The sequence below is a fragment of the Prunus avium genome, chromosome 3 (assembly GCF_965620075.1).
Source record: "Prunus avium chromosome 3, drPruAviu1.hap1.1, whole genome shotgun sequence".
Taxonomy (NCBI): domain Eukaryota; kingdom Viridiplantae; phylum Streptophyta; class Magnoliopsida; order Rosales; family Rosaceae; genus Prunus; species Prunus avium.
This window is the reverse complement of record NC_142286.1, coordinates 7,513,807-7,528,460: the sequence shown is the minus strand read 5'-3', so window position 1 is coordinate 7,528,460 and position 14,654 is coordinate 7,513,807. Positions and strand designations below refer to the sequence as shown.

Genomic DNA, 14,654 nt, shown 5'->3' with positions numbered 1-14,654 from the left:
TGGTTTTCACAAATACCATGTATATAAATATTTTTGGGTTTTTGTATCGGGATATTATCGGGATATCTCGATATATTGCCCAAATCATTCATAAAAATGTTGAAAATATCTTCCCGATAATATCGGGATAATATCGATATATTGACGATAACACTATGGTTAGTTGTTAAAATATCGGACCCCCAAAAATCAGATATTATCGGGATAATATCGGGGATATTATCGATATTTAATACCTTGGTTTTGCCCAAGATGTTTTTGAAAAACAGCAACACTTCTTCTTCCTCGCACAGCTTCTTTCTTCCTCAGGAAAAACGTCGAGTACTTGGTGTGCAGCTCTAAGGGGTCTCTCCTCCTGCTCCAAGGGACCTCTATTCCTATTTCCATGGGTTCCAGGAGGTCGTGCGACCCCACTAACCCCGCTGTGGCTCCACCACTGCATAACCCAGAAGAAAACCACAACAGTGGAAGAAAATCTACTGTGGTTTACAATACGAAACCGAAGAAAATGATATCTGAAAATTAAAGATGAAAACGTATTACAGTTTCATGGAGGTTAAGCAAGAGAAGAAGAAAAAAAAAATTATGCTTTTTCTTTGACCAAAGAAAGAATCAGAGGAGATTATTTGGTACACTCAAAACTAGAAAAATTATTTGAATGTCAATTCATATAAAATAACATTACATGGATTTAAATTTAAATTTTTTTTTTCTCCATATTGAAATTAGATTCAAGGGTGGGTGACCATAAATTACTTGAACTACAGGGTAGGGTCAGGAGAACGGGCTTGACACCATGAATACATAAATATACCCCAAAAGCCCAGGACTCAGGAAACCATACTGCACCGCATGACGATACATCGATCAAAATGGCTGTAACGAGACTCCCTGTAATTGCTTATAAAACCCAAACAAACCTAGTAGTTTATCGATGAAAGTTCAACACATGTAATCACAAGCCAAGCAGTGGTAGAGCCACCTAAGGACCAAGTTGGGCCCAGACCCCCTCTCCTATTTTTTTTAATTTAAAATATTTTTACTTATATATTTATACAGTCCTGATCTCTTGGACCACAGGAGTCCAAGAAATTGTGGTCACCTACCGTTGGATATTAATCCAATGGTTCAAAAAAGTTTCTTAAAATGAGTGCAAGAGTGAGTGAACCATTGAATTTACATCCAACGGTGAGTGACCACAAATCTCTTGGACCCCTGTGGTCCAAGAGATTAGGACTATATATTTATATATTTGTTGCTTTTTGGACATCAACCCAGTAAAAATTGTGACCCCAACGGATGTCATGGAGCTTTCTATTTTGTTTTGATATTTGGCATTTTCTATATGTTCAAACTTTTAGAATGGAGATTTAAAAAGAACACTTGTGTGAAAATTAGCACAACAAACCTTCAATTTATCTCCTAGTGTTCCGATTTTATACAAAGTGTATTTCTTTCATATGGTCTAACATGGCCTTGACATGAATTTCTGGCCCCATCATTGAACCCGAGTGTTACTATTACATATTGTACCAATTTACATTACCTAATACCGTACACTAATCTATAATCAAGAATATAATATCAAGTAAGTACCAGGTATATGAGAAATTTGAACTGGTACTAATCAATCTCTATATATTATACATAACACTTCTATATGCATATGTGTACACATTATATGTATGCTTGGGATGTATTGCTCTTTTGTTAGGATCATTTTGGATATTTTTTATTATAAAAAAACTCACTTTAATTAGGATACCAATAGTGTGTTCGATGTATGTGAGCTAGGTGGTCAGCTATTACTGCGCAATTACCAAAGAGAACAGACAACGAGGTCAAGAACTATTGGCACTCTCGTCTCAAGTTTCAATTAGTCGATAATTGACAAGTTGTGTACGTTAAGGCAATGTGGTTCAATCATTTGGCATAGATTTAATTATGATATTTATTTTGTTATCAAACTATGAGAAAAGAAATTTAAAGTAGTTATAAATTTTAAAATGAGAATGATTGTAATCAAATGACAATATAATATAAAATACAATGTTGATCCATAACTAAACAAATGATGAATTCATTTTATATTTTGGGAAGTATCATGTATGAGAAACTTATAAGGTAGTCGCATGAGTTTTTAGAAATCCTGGTGGTTTGGATTATGACAGAAATTCTTTTTTCATTAATTGAAATAAAATGGTTTTAAAAAACAAAAAGCTCCTTCCACAATTTTTTTTTTAAAATGCAGGTTGTTTTCTTTTAAAAAACAAAAAGGTGCAGCTATGTCTTTTTGCAACGTGCAGGAGCAAGTTGTGTAAGTAATTATCTAACAGTTTGTCCTTTTTGTATTAAAATAAATGTGAACCGTCGATCTCACCTAACGGTCTATAAACTTGATGCATCCATACTTTAAAGTATATTAGCGATTTGGGGAATGCTAGCAACTTTCTCTCCAACCTTTTCTTTTAAACCTTCTCCCTTTTTCTCATAACATATGTCACTTCCCATACACTTAAAATAATGACATTAATACATCAAACAAACCACCTTTTGTTTTCCAAGTTTACCCTTATTAAATGTATTGTCCTTCAATTTATCCAATTCTTTTTACAATTCTCTTATCATATGTCAAAAATTAAAAATTAAAAAATTTCTGTTTTTTTTAAAAGAAAATATCTATTTTTTAAGAGGAAAAACTTTTTTTTTTAGTTAAAAAAAACACAATAATGACCTAAAAAAAATCCACAAAAGATATATCCTTTTTTTATACAGACAAAAGATGTCCTTCTAAGGAAGTCTATTTTAAAAGGAAGTTCATTGATTGCATTTTCAAACCATTAATTCCGTAAGTCTGATTATTGTTTTTTTTCTTTCTAAACCATTAATTAGGTAAGGCTTATTTGTTGGAGTCTTTCAGAAAAGAAAAAAAAATAATGTTTTTTCTTATTTAATTTTTTAAAAAGGTGATAAGAAAGTTGTAACAAATTTGGATAATAAATTTAAGGAAATATTAAAATCAATACAAAAAATAAGGGTATATTTGGAAACAAATGTTACTTTATTTGATGCATTAATTATATTATTTTTAGTGTAAGGAAAGTAACACATGTCATAAAAAAAAAAAAGAGAAAATTGAAAAGAGAAGGCTGGAGAGAAAATTCCCCTTAGAATTTTCATTTGAAAACAGGTTGAAACATACAAGTCTTTTGTCAAAGTATCTTCAGATAGAAAATTATGTTTTGTCATACATCCCAGTCCTTTTTCAACTTGTGGACCACAGACAGTAGGATCAATGCTTTCAAATCCATTGATGAAGACCTGAAACTCCACAACGCTCCTTTGCCCGCTGGTACACAATATTGATCAATGATCATCGTACCAAAAAATCAATCCAATTAAAAGCATTAAATATTTGTTCATATCATCACCAAATGTCAGTGTTTACTGGAAACCATTTAACCATTTCATCAGCACAAAATTAAGAAACCATTTCATCAGCACAAAATTAAGAAAATAAATTCTGACCCCCGGTTGGTTGGGGGGGTTTGGGGGGGACCTCCTCGATGGAGCAGAAGCCCTAATGCTCTCTCTCTAGATGAGAGGTTGAAAAAGGTTTCAGACATATCCGAGGGGTCCAGATAATTTATTCGTCAGTTTGTGAATCTTACGTTACGTTCAAAGGTAAAAAAATGCAGGTTGTTTTCTTTTAAGTAATCATCAAGTTTTTGGTTTTCTGTTTATGAGTTTGGATAATCATGTTGTAGCGTTGGATGGAAATTTTTTTTTTTGATACAACAACGATACTGAAATAGAAGTTATTTTAAAACTCCAATAACCAGATGGTAAACCCATAAATATTATCTCCTGTTAGAGCATGTCCAGCGAGGGGCTGAGCCCAACGCTGGGGGGAGGGGAAAAAAAATGAAGCTCCAGCGGTCAGCCCAAGCCCGGGCAACCTGGGGGTCCCACCAACTCGGGCTGGCCCGAAGGCCAGTTCAGCCTGAGGTCCAACTCGCGGGTTGGGTGACGTAAGTGCTGACGTCAGCGAGCGGAATCAAATTTTTTTAATGTTGGCGCGTGCAATGCACGCGCCAACGGTAAAAAAATTTGAATTAGCTGACGTCAACCCTGCGCGAGCACCAACGGCTAGAAGACAAGTGTCGTAACCTGGGCGCTCCGATCTGCTTCTCTCCTCCAATCCAACGGCTGGCATTTTTTTGGCAATAAAATTATGAAAAAAACATCAAATTTTTTAAATAAAAAAAACTAAAAAATTCTGATTTTTTTATTATTTTATAAATACCTATCAATACCCTTCACTTTCAACACCAATCCTTATACATTTTATTCTACTTCTACTATTATTCACTCTTTATTCAACATTTTCCTCTCTTTCACCTTGTATTTTTTTTTCTTATTTTTATGGCTTCTTCTATCGAAACCGGAGGGGCGTGGAGCACCATGGAAGATGTTTCCTTGTGTGAGGCTTGGCTCCAAGTTTGTCATTGTCCCGTGACAGGCAATGAGATGAAATTTTTTCATATGTGGAAAAAAATTCATGCCGAATTTTGTGAAAAAATTCCGGGGTCGACTCGTACGGAAATGACATTATCTATTAGGTGGAAAATTCTGAATAAAGAGTTGGGAAAATGGAGAGATGCGTTGTCAAAAGCGATGGAAAACTGTAGAAGCGGGGAAAATCGTACTAACGAGGTAAGTATTTTGTAATTTTCGTTTCGTTAAGTTTAATGTCCTAATTTATATATTTTGTTAATATTATTGCATTTTCAATATTTTGTTAATATTTCTTGCAAATTAAATATTTTGTTCATATTTCTTGCATTTTAAATATTTTGTTAATATTTCTTGCATTTTCAAGATGTTGTTAATATTTCTTGCATTTTTAATATGTTGTTAATATTTCTTGCATTTCCAATTGTTTCTTAATATTTCTTGCACTTCCAATTTATTTGTAAGATTAATTGCATTTCCATTTTTTTTTTTTTGGTTACTTGCATATCCAATATATTTTAAATATTTCTTGCATTTCCATTTTTTTTTGTTAAATAGATGATTCAAGCACAGATGTGGTTCGGTGCAACCGGGGGTGGCAAAAAAAGTTTCAACCATCATGAATGTTGGGAGGTGGTAAAATATTGCAAACGCTTCATAATTATTCCCAAGGGTCCCGCCGTTGTGTTAAACGAGACGCCACTCCGTGATTCAATGACATCGGAGTCACCTCTCGATTCCCCTATGAGTGAAGACTCACCCATCGAAAAGGAGCCGAGGCCCATTGGCCGAAAGGCTGCAAAGGCAAAAAGAGCGGGTAATTCAAGTAATAGTAATTCAAAGTTTTTGGAGGAAATTGCAAGGCAAAATGCCATAAGAATTGAACTGGAGCAGAAACGCCAAGATAACGAGATGGCAATTCAAGCCGAGTTTTCACGAGAAAGGGAGTATTTGCGCAAAAAAGATACGGAGAAGACGGATCGGGAAACCATGGCGATGGATACAAGCCATATGTCCCCTGAAAGAAAACAATTTTGGAAGCTAGAACGCATGGATGTTATGAGAAGAAAAAGACTTTTCCAAGATGATGGGCCTAGCAACACGGATTGGTTAAATGATGAAAATCATTAAATTAGTTGGCATACCTTTTATGTATTTGTATTTTTCATGTTTTCTATTAAAGTTGTTGTAATTCATGTTTTTTATTTTAGTAGTAGTAATTCTTAATGACTTGTATTGGATTTCTTTATTTAATAAACAAAGCATTCAATAAAAGACCTTTTTATTCAACATATTCCATACATCAAACAAAACATAATTAAAATAAAAAAACTACAAACCACAATAATAATAACAAACCACAACCAAACCATAATAAATAAAAAACCACAACCAAACCATAATAAATAAAAAACAACACAACCAAACCATAACTAAATAAAACATAACCAAAGCATCTATGCTCCATCATTCATCTTCATTGCCTATCATCGCCCATAGATGCACCATCAAGTCACGTTGACGCCTTTCATGAATATACGAAGATTGCATCTCTGTATATCGATCTATCATACGGGTCATGAAACGACCATCCCTAACCAACGGCTCCGGTTCAAACGGTTCTCCACTTGGCCCCATGGGCCTTTCATAAATTCGTGTCAAGGCCGTGTTCATGGGATCCGATTCGTAGACCTCTTCAGCTTCATAATCATACTCATCTTCCACAATCATATTATGGAGGATGATGCAAGGCATCATAATGCTTCTGAGGACGTACTCATCAAACATACGGGCTGCACCTCGAATAATCAACCACCGAGCTTGAAGGATGCCAAAACACCTTTCGACATCTTTCCTGTATTTTTCTTGATAGGTAGCAAATAATTTTTGCTTCTGGGATCGGGGATTCGGAATGGATTTGACAAATGTGGTCCACCTCGGGTAGATGCCGTCAGCTAGATAATACCCCGTCTGGTAGATTGTATTGTTGACTTGATAGGTGATATTGGGGCATTGGCCTCTCAAAACCTTGTTGAAGACCGGGGATTGACCCAGCACGTTGAGGTCATTTTTGGATCCATGAACTCCAAAGAAGGCATGCCAAACCCATGTGTCGAAGCCAGCAACGGCTTCAAGGATGATACTTTTTTGGCCTTTTCTATTTCCGTAATCACCTTCCCAGGCAGTTGGGCAATTCTTCCATTGCCAGTGCATGCAGTCGATGCTGCCAACCATTCCTGGAAATCCTCGAGCTTCGGCTTTTTGTAGAAGTCGTTGGAGGTCCCTGGGCGTTGGTCTACGTAGGTAGTCCCTAGTGTACAGAGTTTCAACTGCATCACAAAATCTTACCAAAGCCTCCAACGTAGTTGACTTCCCCATACGGGCAACCTCATCCACCTGATCAGCAGATGCTCCATACGCCAACATTCGTATAACAGCTGTAAGCTTTTGCTTCGGAAGAAGTCCTAAAACCCCAGCAGCATCACACTTTTGAACAAAGTATGCATCATGATTGCAAATATCATGCATGATTTTATTGAACACATGGGGTTGCATTCTAAATTGCCTTCGAAATTCAACATTAGAGTACAAAGAAGTTGGGATAAAATAATCTTCCAAAAGATTCTTACCCCGAGAATGCCTATGTCTGTCCACATTCTGTCGGCGGCTGACTTGTGAACCATGGCGGCGACCTTGGTTCTCTTCATCTTGCAAAGCCACTACTATGACAACTTGTTCATCGACTTGTCTCTGCAACTCATTGATTTCATCTGCTCTACGGTTTCTCTCATTTCTTTCTCACTCTTGCCTCTCCAAGCTTCTCCTAAAATCTTCCATTGAGAATGAATTGAGTATGAATTCTAAACTCTGAGAAATGAAAATATAGAAAGATGTGGTGTGAGAAGTATGAGCTGAGCCTCTGGTTTTATAGAAAATTTTGGCAAGATAGAGATGCCACGTGGCTTGATTTGATTGGATGAAAATCTTATCTGAAATATGAAATTCATCCGAAATTTGAACCCAAATTTAGCTGAAATTTGAATTTTGAAATTCATCCGAAATTTGAACCCAAATTTATTCGAAATTTGAATTTTGAAATTCATCCGAAATTTGAACCCAAATTTTTATCTGAATTTTGAATTTTGAAATTCATCCGAAAATTGAACCCAAAAATCTTATCCGGAAATCTTATCCGAAAATATTATCCAAATTAATTATTGAGGTAAAAAAATTTGTGAAAAAAACAAAAAAATGAATAGTAATTGCCCTTAGCCATGGCAACGGGTGGAAACACAAAATTTACTATTTGCAAGGGCAACCACTATTCACATGAATAGTGGCAACCCTAGCCCCCCCCCCCCCCCCCCTTGCCATGGCAAGGGGCAAATGGGTGGAGGTGCTCTTAGCTACCCCTAAGAGCACTTCCACTCATTTGCCATGGCAAAAGGCAAGGGCTGTTACTATTCATGTGAATAGTGGCAGCCCTTGCAAAAGATTGTGGTGTTTCTGCCCATTGCCAGGGCAACAACTATTCACATGAGATATGAGGAGAGGAATTTGTATAGAGTTTTGGTGTGGAAGGTGAAGAATATGACTAAGTATTTATTTTTTTAAAATTCTGAAATTTTTTGTATTTTTTGTATATTTTTTTCAATTTTTTTTAATTTTTTTTGGTTGCTGACGTCTTCATCAAACCCAAACTAGAGCACGGGCTTGTTTTGCCTAAGGGCTGGCCTGGTTTTGTGGGCCCCAGCAGCTGCCCTGGCAGCATTAGCCCGCTGAAAGACGAATTTGGGATTGGGCCCCCTCCTGCCCTGACAAGGGCAGCCCGTTGGAACTGCTCTAAAAGCTGAAAAGAAAGTTAATAAAATCATATTTGTAAATGGTGGAATCATCGATGGATATATTTTAGGGAAAACTTGGCTACATTTTATACTTATAATACTAATTAAAAACGAGTTCTCATAAACACATGATATATCTATACATTGAAACATGACGGGAACTTTATTATTCTAAACTTTAGAACTTATAATACGAAATAAAGAAGAAGAAAAAACCATTTTATGAGGACGCTAGAAAACCGTTTAAGGAATTAGAAATTGAACAATGCAAGTAGAAAAGGTGCCTCCTCTATGGTGCCTCAGAGGCGCTCTCTTAATCCCTCTTGTGAAAAGAAGGAAAAATTATATGCGACAGATTAATTTTAGGGAAACAACAAGTTTATGGAAACAACAAGACGTGTGGAAAGATCCGGAAAATCACTAAGATTTAAATTTGTTCATCTTTCAATTTGCAAACAAGCATAATTTATTTTTTGGTTGAAAATTAGTGTTGAAATTGCATTGTTTGTCTCGTGACTGTTTGGTTTGTAATCTAAATGACGTCTTATTTGCTAGATGCATTTTGAGGGGTACGACTCATTATTCCCTCATTGCTAGATATATCATATTTTGTTGTCAATGAAATTCACTCGTACCATCGAGTTTGTTTGTAAGGTAAATCCAATTCAGTCTATTTTAAAATCCTGGATTCGTCTCTGATCCTGACATGTGTGGAGTTTTATCACAAAAGTTATTGTCGTTATTAGTAGTGGAACTACTCATATATTATATTTGTTTAATCAAATGTCCGATGTTATATTTTCACATTCTTCAACAATAATTGTGTGGAATTATAACACAACCTCACCACGTAATGTATCCAAACCTCCTTTGTCAAAACTATACCACATTGAATAACACCAGTCACTGATTTTTCTCCCAATTTATGGAATGAGACCATTCTCGGCCGCAGCGGTCAAATCTTTTCAACCAAATCTGGGTGTGTCTATATTATCACTCTTCATCTTCTCACTAATGCTTTTACTGATTTAAGCTCAAACAAATACTTCACGTATCAAACCCGTAACTCATTGAAGTTCCTTTTTTTCTTTCTCTTCTTAACTACTCTTTTAGAGGGACATGGGAAAGTCTACTCACTGTGTTGCGTCGTCATCCGGCATGAAGAATGGTTCATGGACTCCAGAAGAGCCAAAAGCTCCTAGCTTTCGTTCAAAAACATGGTCATGGAAAATGGCAATCCTTGCCCCAGAAAGCTGATAAAGTTCTATATATTATTGATTTCTACTCTTCTTTCATAGGTTTCCAATCAATTACAATTCGACAGCTAATTGCATTACATACTACTTGGATTTTTGTTAACTTATATATTTGGACACACAATCAATATAAATGTTAGCGGATAACCTTATATATTTTAAGACAGGGTTTTCTTGAACTTGGTCTGTTTTATAAATTAAAAAAACCATATATAATCATGATAACAGGTCTTCAAAGATTCTGCAAGAGCTACAGGCTAAGATGGAGACACTACCTACGACCTGATATTAAGAGGGGAAACTTCAGTTTGCAGGAAGACCAATCCATCATTCAACTTCATGCTCTTTTAGGCAACAGGTAAGAACTGTATATGCATTTTGTCAAACAAAGTAGGGCAAATATTCATATATGCTCATATTTTTATTCTTCTCCAATATGGAGGTATTTATATAAGTACAATCCTAAATAAAATAGGAAATAAATCTAAATTACAATAGAAAATATATCTAAATTACAATAGGAAATAAATTTTAATTATAATTGGACTAGACAAATAGGTAAGTAACTAAAATCCTAACATAGTAAGGAACCAAAATCCTAACTAAGTAAGGACTCGCCAACACTCCCCCTTAAGTTGGGTAAAGATATTTCGCATGCCCAACTTGACAAGCGAGTCATAGAACACCATACTTGAGAAGCACCAATTGTAGAGAAGGTCTTTTTGTCAACTACGAGTGAAACAAGTGACAAACTAAAGCAAAGTTCGCAGCGGAAACACAAGAGCAAACCCTAAAAAATAGGGCACATAGCAGAACACAGAAACCCTGTGAGCACGGCAGAAGATAAGGCAGAAACCAAACCCTAAAAAATAGGGTAAGGCAAGGTAAGGCAAATAAAGGCCAAGCAAAAGCAAGGTGGCAGGGCATGGCAAAGAAAGCCCAGATAGGGCAACAAAACCCTAAAATAGGGTAAGGCACGACAAAGGTAAAGCCTTACCCTAAAAATAGGGTAAGGCAAGGCATGGCAAGGCAAAGCCAAAGCCTAACAAATAGGGTAAGGCAAGGCAAAGAAAGTCAAGAGCAAAGGCATGGTCAACTGGCATGACCACAACGGAAACACACCAGCAAAGGCATGGGCAACAATACTGGCACCATAACAGGCGGGAGCAACAATACTGGTACTAACAACAGCAATACGAGGCACTAGCACCAGCACCAGCATAGACAACTTCTCTTCACTCCCCCTCTCCCCCTGAAGAGAAGGGGTCGATGGAGCCATATGATCAATGGTACTTGAGAAATATGCACTGACTAACACTGAGATGTAGCAGAATCAGCCATGGCAAATAGGTGGTTAAATCGCAGCAGAATGGATGAGCAGCGGTGTCAATCCCCCTCAAATCCGACGATGTATGAGAGTCGAGATTTGGAGAAAGTAACACCCAAATAAAGTTGCAACACTCCCCCTCAAATCCGACACTGCTAAAGGGTCGAGATTTGGAAGAAGAGAAATTGAAATAATAATAAAGAGACTCAAACATGCCAGTCTCATGGCAGAAGCAAATGCAAGAGTGGAAAGTGGTAGCATACAGTTGTCCCATGAAGAAAAAACTTCAGAAAAGGAGAATAATAAGGGAGGAAACCCAGCAAATCATGAACAGAGACAGAGACAAAGATAAGGTGCTCGAAACTGAGAAGCGGAAAGGCAACTCAAGAGAGTTGCCGAAGAAGACAGAGACCGGCAGAACAGTCAAAGGAAAGGCTCGGCGAGCGGTGACGAGGCTCGCGGAGGAAAGCAACAGCTCGGTGAGCGGTGACGAGGCTCAGGGAGGAAAGCAACGGCTCAGTGGCGGCGGACTAGGATTATAGGCTAGATGTATAGTGCAGCGGAAATAGGTAGTGTCTAGGGTTCGGGTAGAGATAGATCAAAACACAACAACATCATCAGCAATGACCATAGCAACGGAAAGTGAAGCAAACACTAGGCTCTTATACCATGTCAAACAAAGTAGGGCAAATATTCATATATGCTCATATTTTTATTCTTCTCCAATATGGAGGTATTTATATAAGTACAATCCTAAATAAAATAGGAAATAAATCTAAATTACAATAGAAAATATATCTAAATTACAATAGGAAATAAATCTTAATTATAATTGGACTAGACAAATAGGTAAGTAACTTAAATCCTAACATAGTAAGGAACCAAAATCCTAACTAAGTAAGGACTCGCCAACACATTTTAGATATGGTACTCTCATCCCAAGTATTCTCTCCAGATTTTCTCATGTATTTTTCTTTCTGACCAAACACAAATACAACAAAAGCTTCAAACTTCATCGTTATGTACTATAAAGAGAGTAATTGGCTGTTTATGGCATGTTTTTGAACTTGTACTTGCCATGCATAACATATATAGACACAAAATTCCAATATACTCAGGAAATTGCTGTCACACCCCAATTCACGGATTTACGCAATCTTGGGTTAAGACGTGATTCACACTTTAATTATAGAATTGAATAAAAACTATAACTAAAATGTGAAGAAATATTTAAATAAATAAAATAAATATTTCACATAGAATATTCAGCGGAAATGACAACATTTGAAATCTTAAAAATTTATTTTACAAGTTAGAACTACTCCAGAATTCACTAAAAGAGTAGCTCATTATTAATCCACAAGCTATGTACATAATACACTCTATAGATATGCCAAAATCATCACAAGCTCTAGATTTCAGGTTCAGTACTTGCAAAATCTATTAGGGGGTGAGCAAAACCACAGCTCAGTAGGGACATAAACCTTTTTACAGGAAATTGATATAATTAAATTAAGTGACATACAATCACATAGCCAAATATCACATTATTAATAATAATGCATGAATGTTCTTCATCTATTCCCGTTAATTCATATAACTGGGCAAGCAGACCCACATGTCCTATACCATGCTTACACCACTTGGTCCTGTTCACCCCTTTTTGTGTTTAGTACCTGTGATGGTAGGGTAAAGTTCCCCATTAATCCAAAGACCATGGTTGGTCAATAAATTAACTTTCTTTGTGTGTCGAGCGTGCCACCGTTAGCAATTTTTCAATTCTAACAGACTTGAGAGTAAAAATAACTTGCGCCCCAAGCTATTGACTTTGAACAAACGATTGTGAATTTGGGTGAGGAATATCTCCCAAGTAAGTTCTTTTCTATGCCTTAGACTGGTAAGGACTTCATAATTTATCTAAATAAAATTGGGAAGTAAAGCAAAAATACAAGTGTTTGAAAATAAAAACAAGTTCAAGGAGAACTGTTTGAAATACAGTAAATGAAAGGAACTGCTAAGTCCGGAAATACATCAAAATATTGGACTTCGAATTCTGCCTGGAATGCCATTTCTGAGACTATTTTAGTCAAGCTGGACTGCACTGGATTGTGTGGCTGGATTGGACTGGACTGGACTGTCAAGCTGGACTGGACTGGATTGGACTGTCAAGCTGGACTGGACTGGCTGCACCTTCAACTAATAAATATTAGCTGGAAATCGATACCAATGTTGAAATTGGCAGAGCTATAATCAAGTTGAGTTGTGAGTGGCTGGGAATTCTGAGCAGAATCTCAAGGATAGCTTTGAAGGTCCTTGGTGCCTTTGTTGGCTTTGCTTCTATTGAAGGCTAGAATGATCAGTGAACTGATTGTTTCTTTTGTATTTGTTTTTTTGATTGTTGGGTGTCCTTTTTTAAGCTCTCATCCTTTGTATTTATAGGAATTTTGGTTCCTAAAAATATCTGGAAAATATCTCCTGGAAAATATCAGTTGTGATGAATATCTTTTCCTTGTAACTTGTGAAGAAAATATCCTTCTTTTGAAGGCACATGGATGTTTTGCAGAGATACTCAGCATGCTTTCTCTAAGAATTCCTTTTGAATACCTTCTGGCCATTCTTGTAACTTGTGCTTCAAAATATCTTAACTGATGAGACCACACGGGTCTGTAGTTCCTGAGACTTAAATGGCTATAGGAGATAACTTTTGCTTTTACCTTTCTATTGATATGGTCTTGAGTTAATGAAGGTCAGACCTCAAGTTTCAAAATATGTAATCTGGGAACTTGGGAAAGCTATTTTGGCTTATTTTATCTCTTGGAATGATATGGGCTTCTTTTCCAATTTTTGGCAAGTGGAGTCCGAATGGCCAGTTGGGCTGATGAGTAAAAAATAAGTCCAAATGTATTTTGGCTAGAATGGAGAGTTTGGCCAAAAAGTGCAAATTTTGGTACAAACAGGTCCCGAATGCCCATTTATATGAACTAACCCCCATCTCAATCATCCCATAAACCCCCTTTTGTTAGTCATCTTGTCTAACTCTGAAATTGGCACTTAGGTGACGAGGGGTAAATTAAATGACACTCAAATAAAAACACAACAAACTTCACACACTTTAGACCTTGACCAATACTCTTATGACTAGTCAACTGTCAGACATGAATAATCACAACCAAGAACATACACAGAGCATATCAATATGTACCTGCAAGCCTAGGGAATTACTAGTGACAACCTAGGCACTCAGAAGAACCCGTCAATCTAGGCATCCCCTATGCTAGCAACAACTATGGTGAAAGTGTGTGAAAGCATCATAATCAAGTAAGCATCAGACAGCAGAAAAAGATGACTAGTCAACTGCAAGAACACGAACCCAAATATACATGTGATGACTAGTCAATTGTCAAGAACACAAACCCAGAAAATTAAGATATGCAAACCAGAAATTTGTTCACCCAGAAACCCACCATTGGGAAAAACTGGGGGTCATCAACCGACCAGGCAATCCACTAAGTAGAAAAAGATTCTTACAAAGGAACACAAGCAAGCTCAAGAAAAAACCTAGATCTATTTAGGAATATGAGTTATACCTCCTTTGTGCAATCTTCTTCTCAAACTTAGCAAAGCTTTAAGCTCAGTTCTTCATGGCAATGGCAGCTCCTTCTATAGCTCTTTCATCCCATGGCACTAGCTTGCAAGCTCTAACTCAGACTG

The 14,654-nt window shown here is 36.6% G+C and overlaps 1 protein-coding gene across 1 annotated transcript; it reads right to left on the bottom strand.

The window, feature by feature from the left end:
* Positions 1 to 5,982: 5,982 nt before the first annotated feature.
* LOC148295527 (uncharacterized) lies at positions 5,983 to 6,942 on the bottom strand. Its single transcript, XM_088250506.1, has 2 exons — positions 6,306 to 6,942; positions 5,983 to 6,233 (listed from the first exon to the last, which is right to left on the bottom strand). Exons 1-2 carry the CDS (start codon positions 6,940 to 6,942, stop codon positions 5,983 to 5,985), a joined length of 888 nt encoding a protein of 295 aa, XP_088106632.1.
* Positions 6,943 to 14,654: the final 7,712 nt, after the last annotated feature.

Bases quoted from the DNA above. Each gene is read 5' to 3' on its own strand.
- LOC148295527 (XM_088250506.1), bottom strand. From the start codon at position 6,942: ATGTTGGCGTATGGAGCATCTGCTGATCAGGTGGATGAGGTTGCCCGT. The intron at 6,234-6,305 runs GTATGTTTGATG...TGATTGTGGAAG, and splicing joins GATTATTCGAGGTGCAGCCC to ATGAGTATGATTATGAAGCT.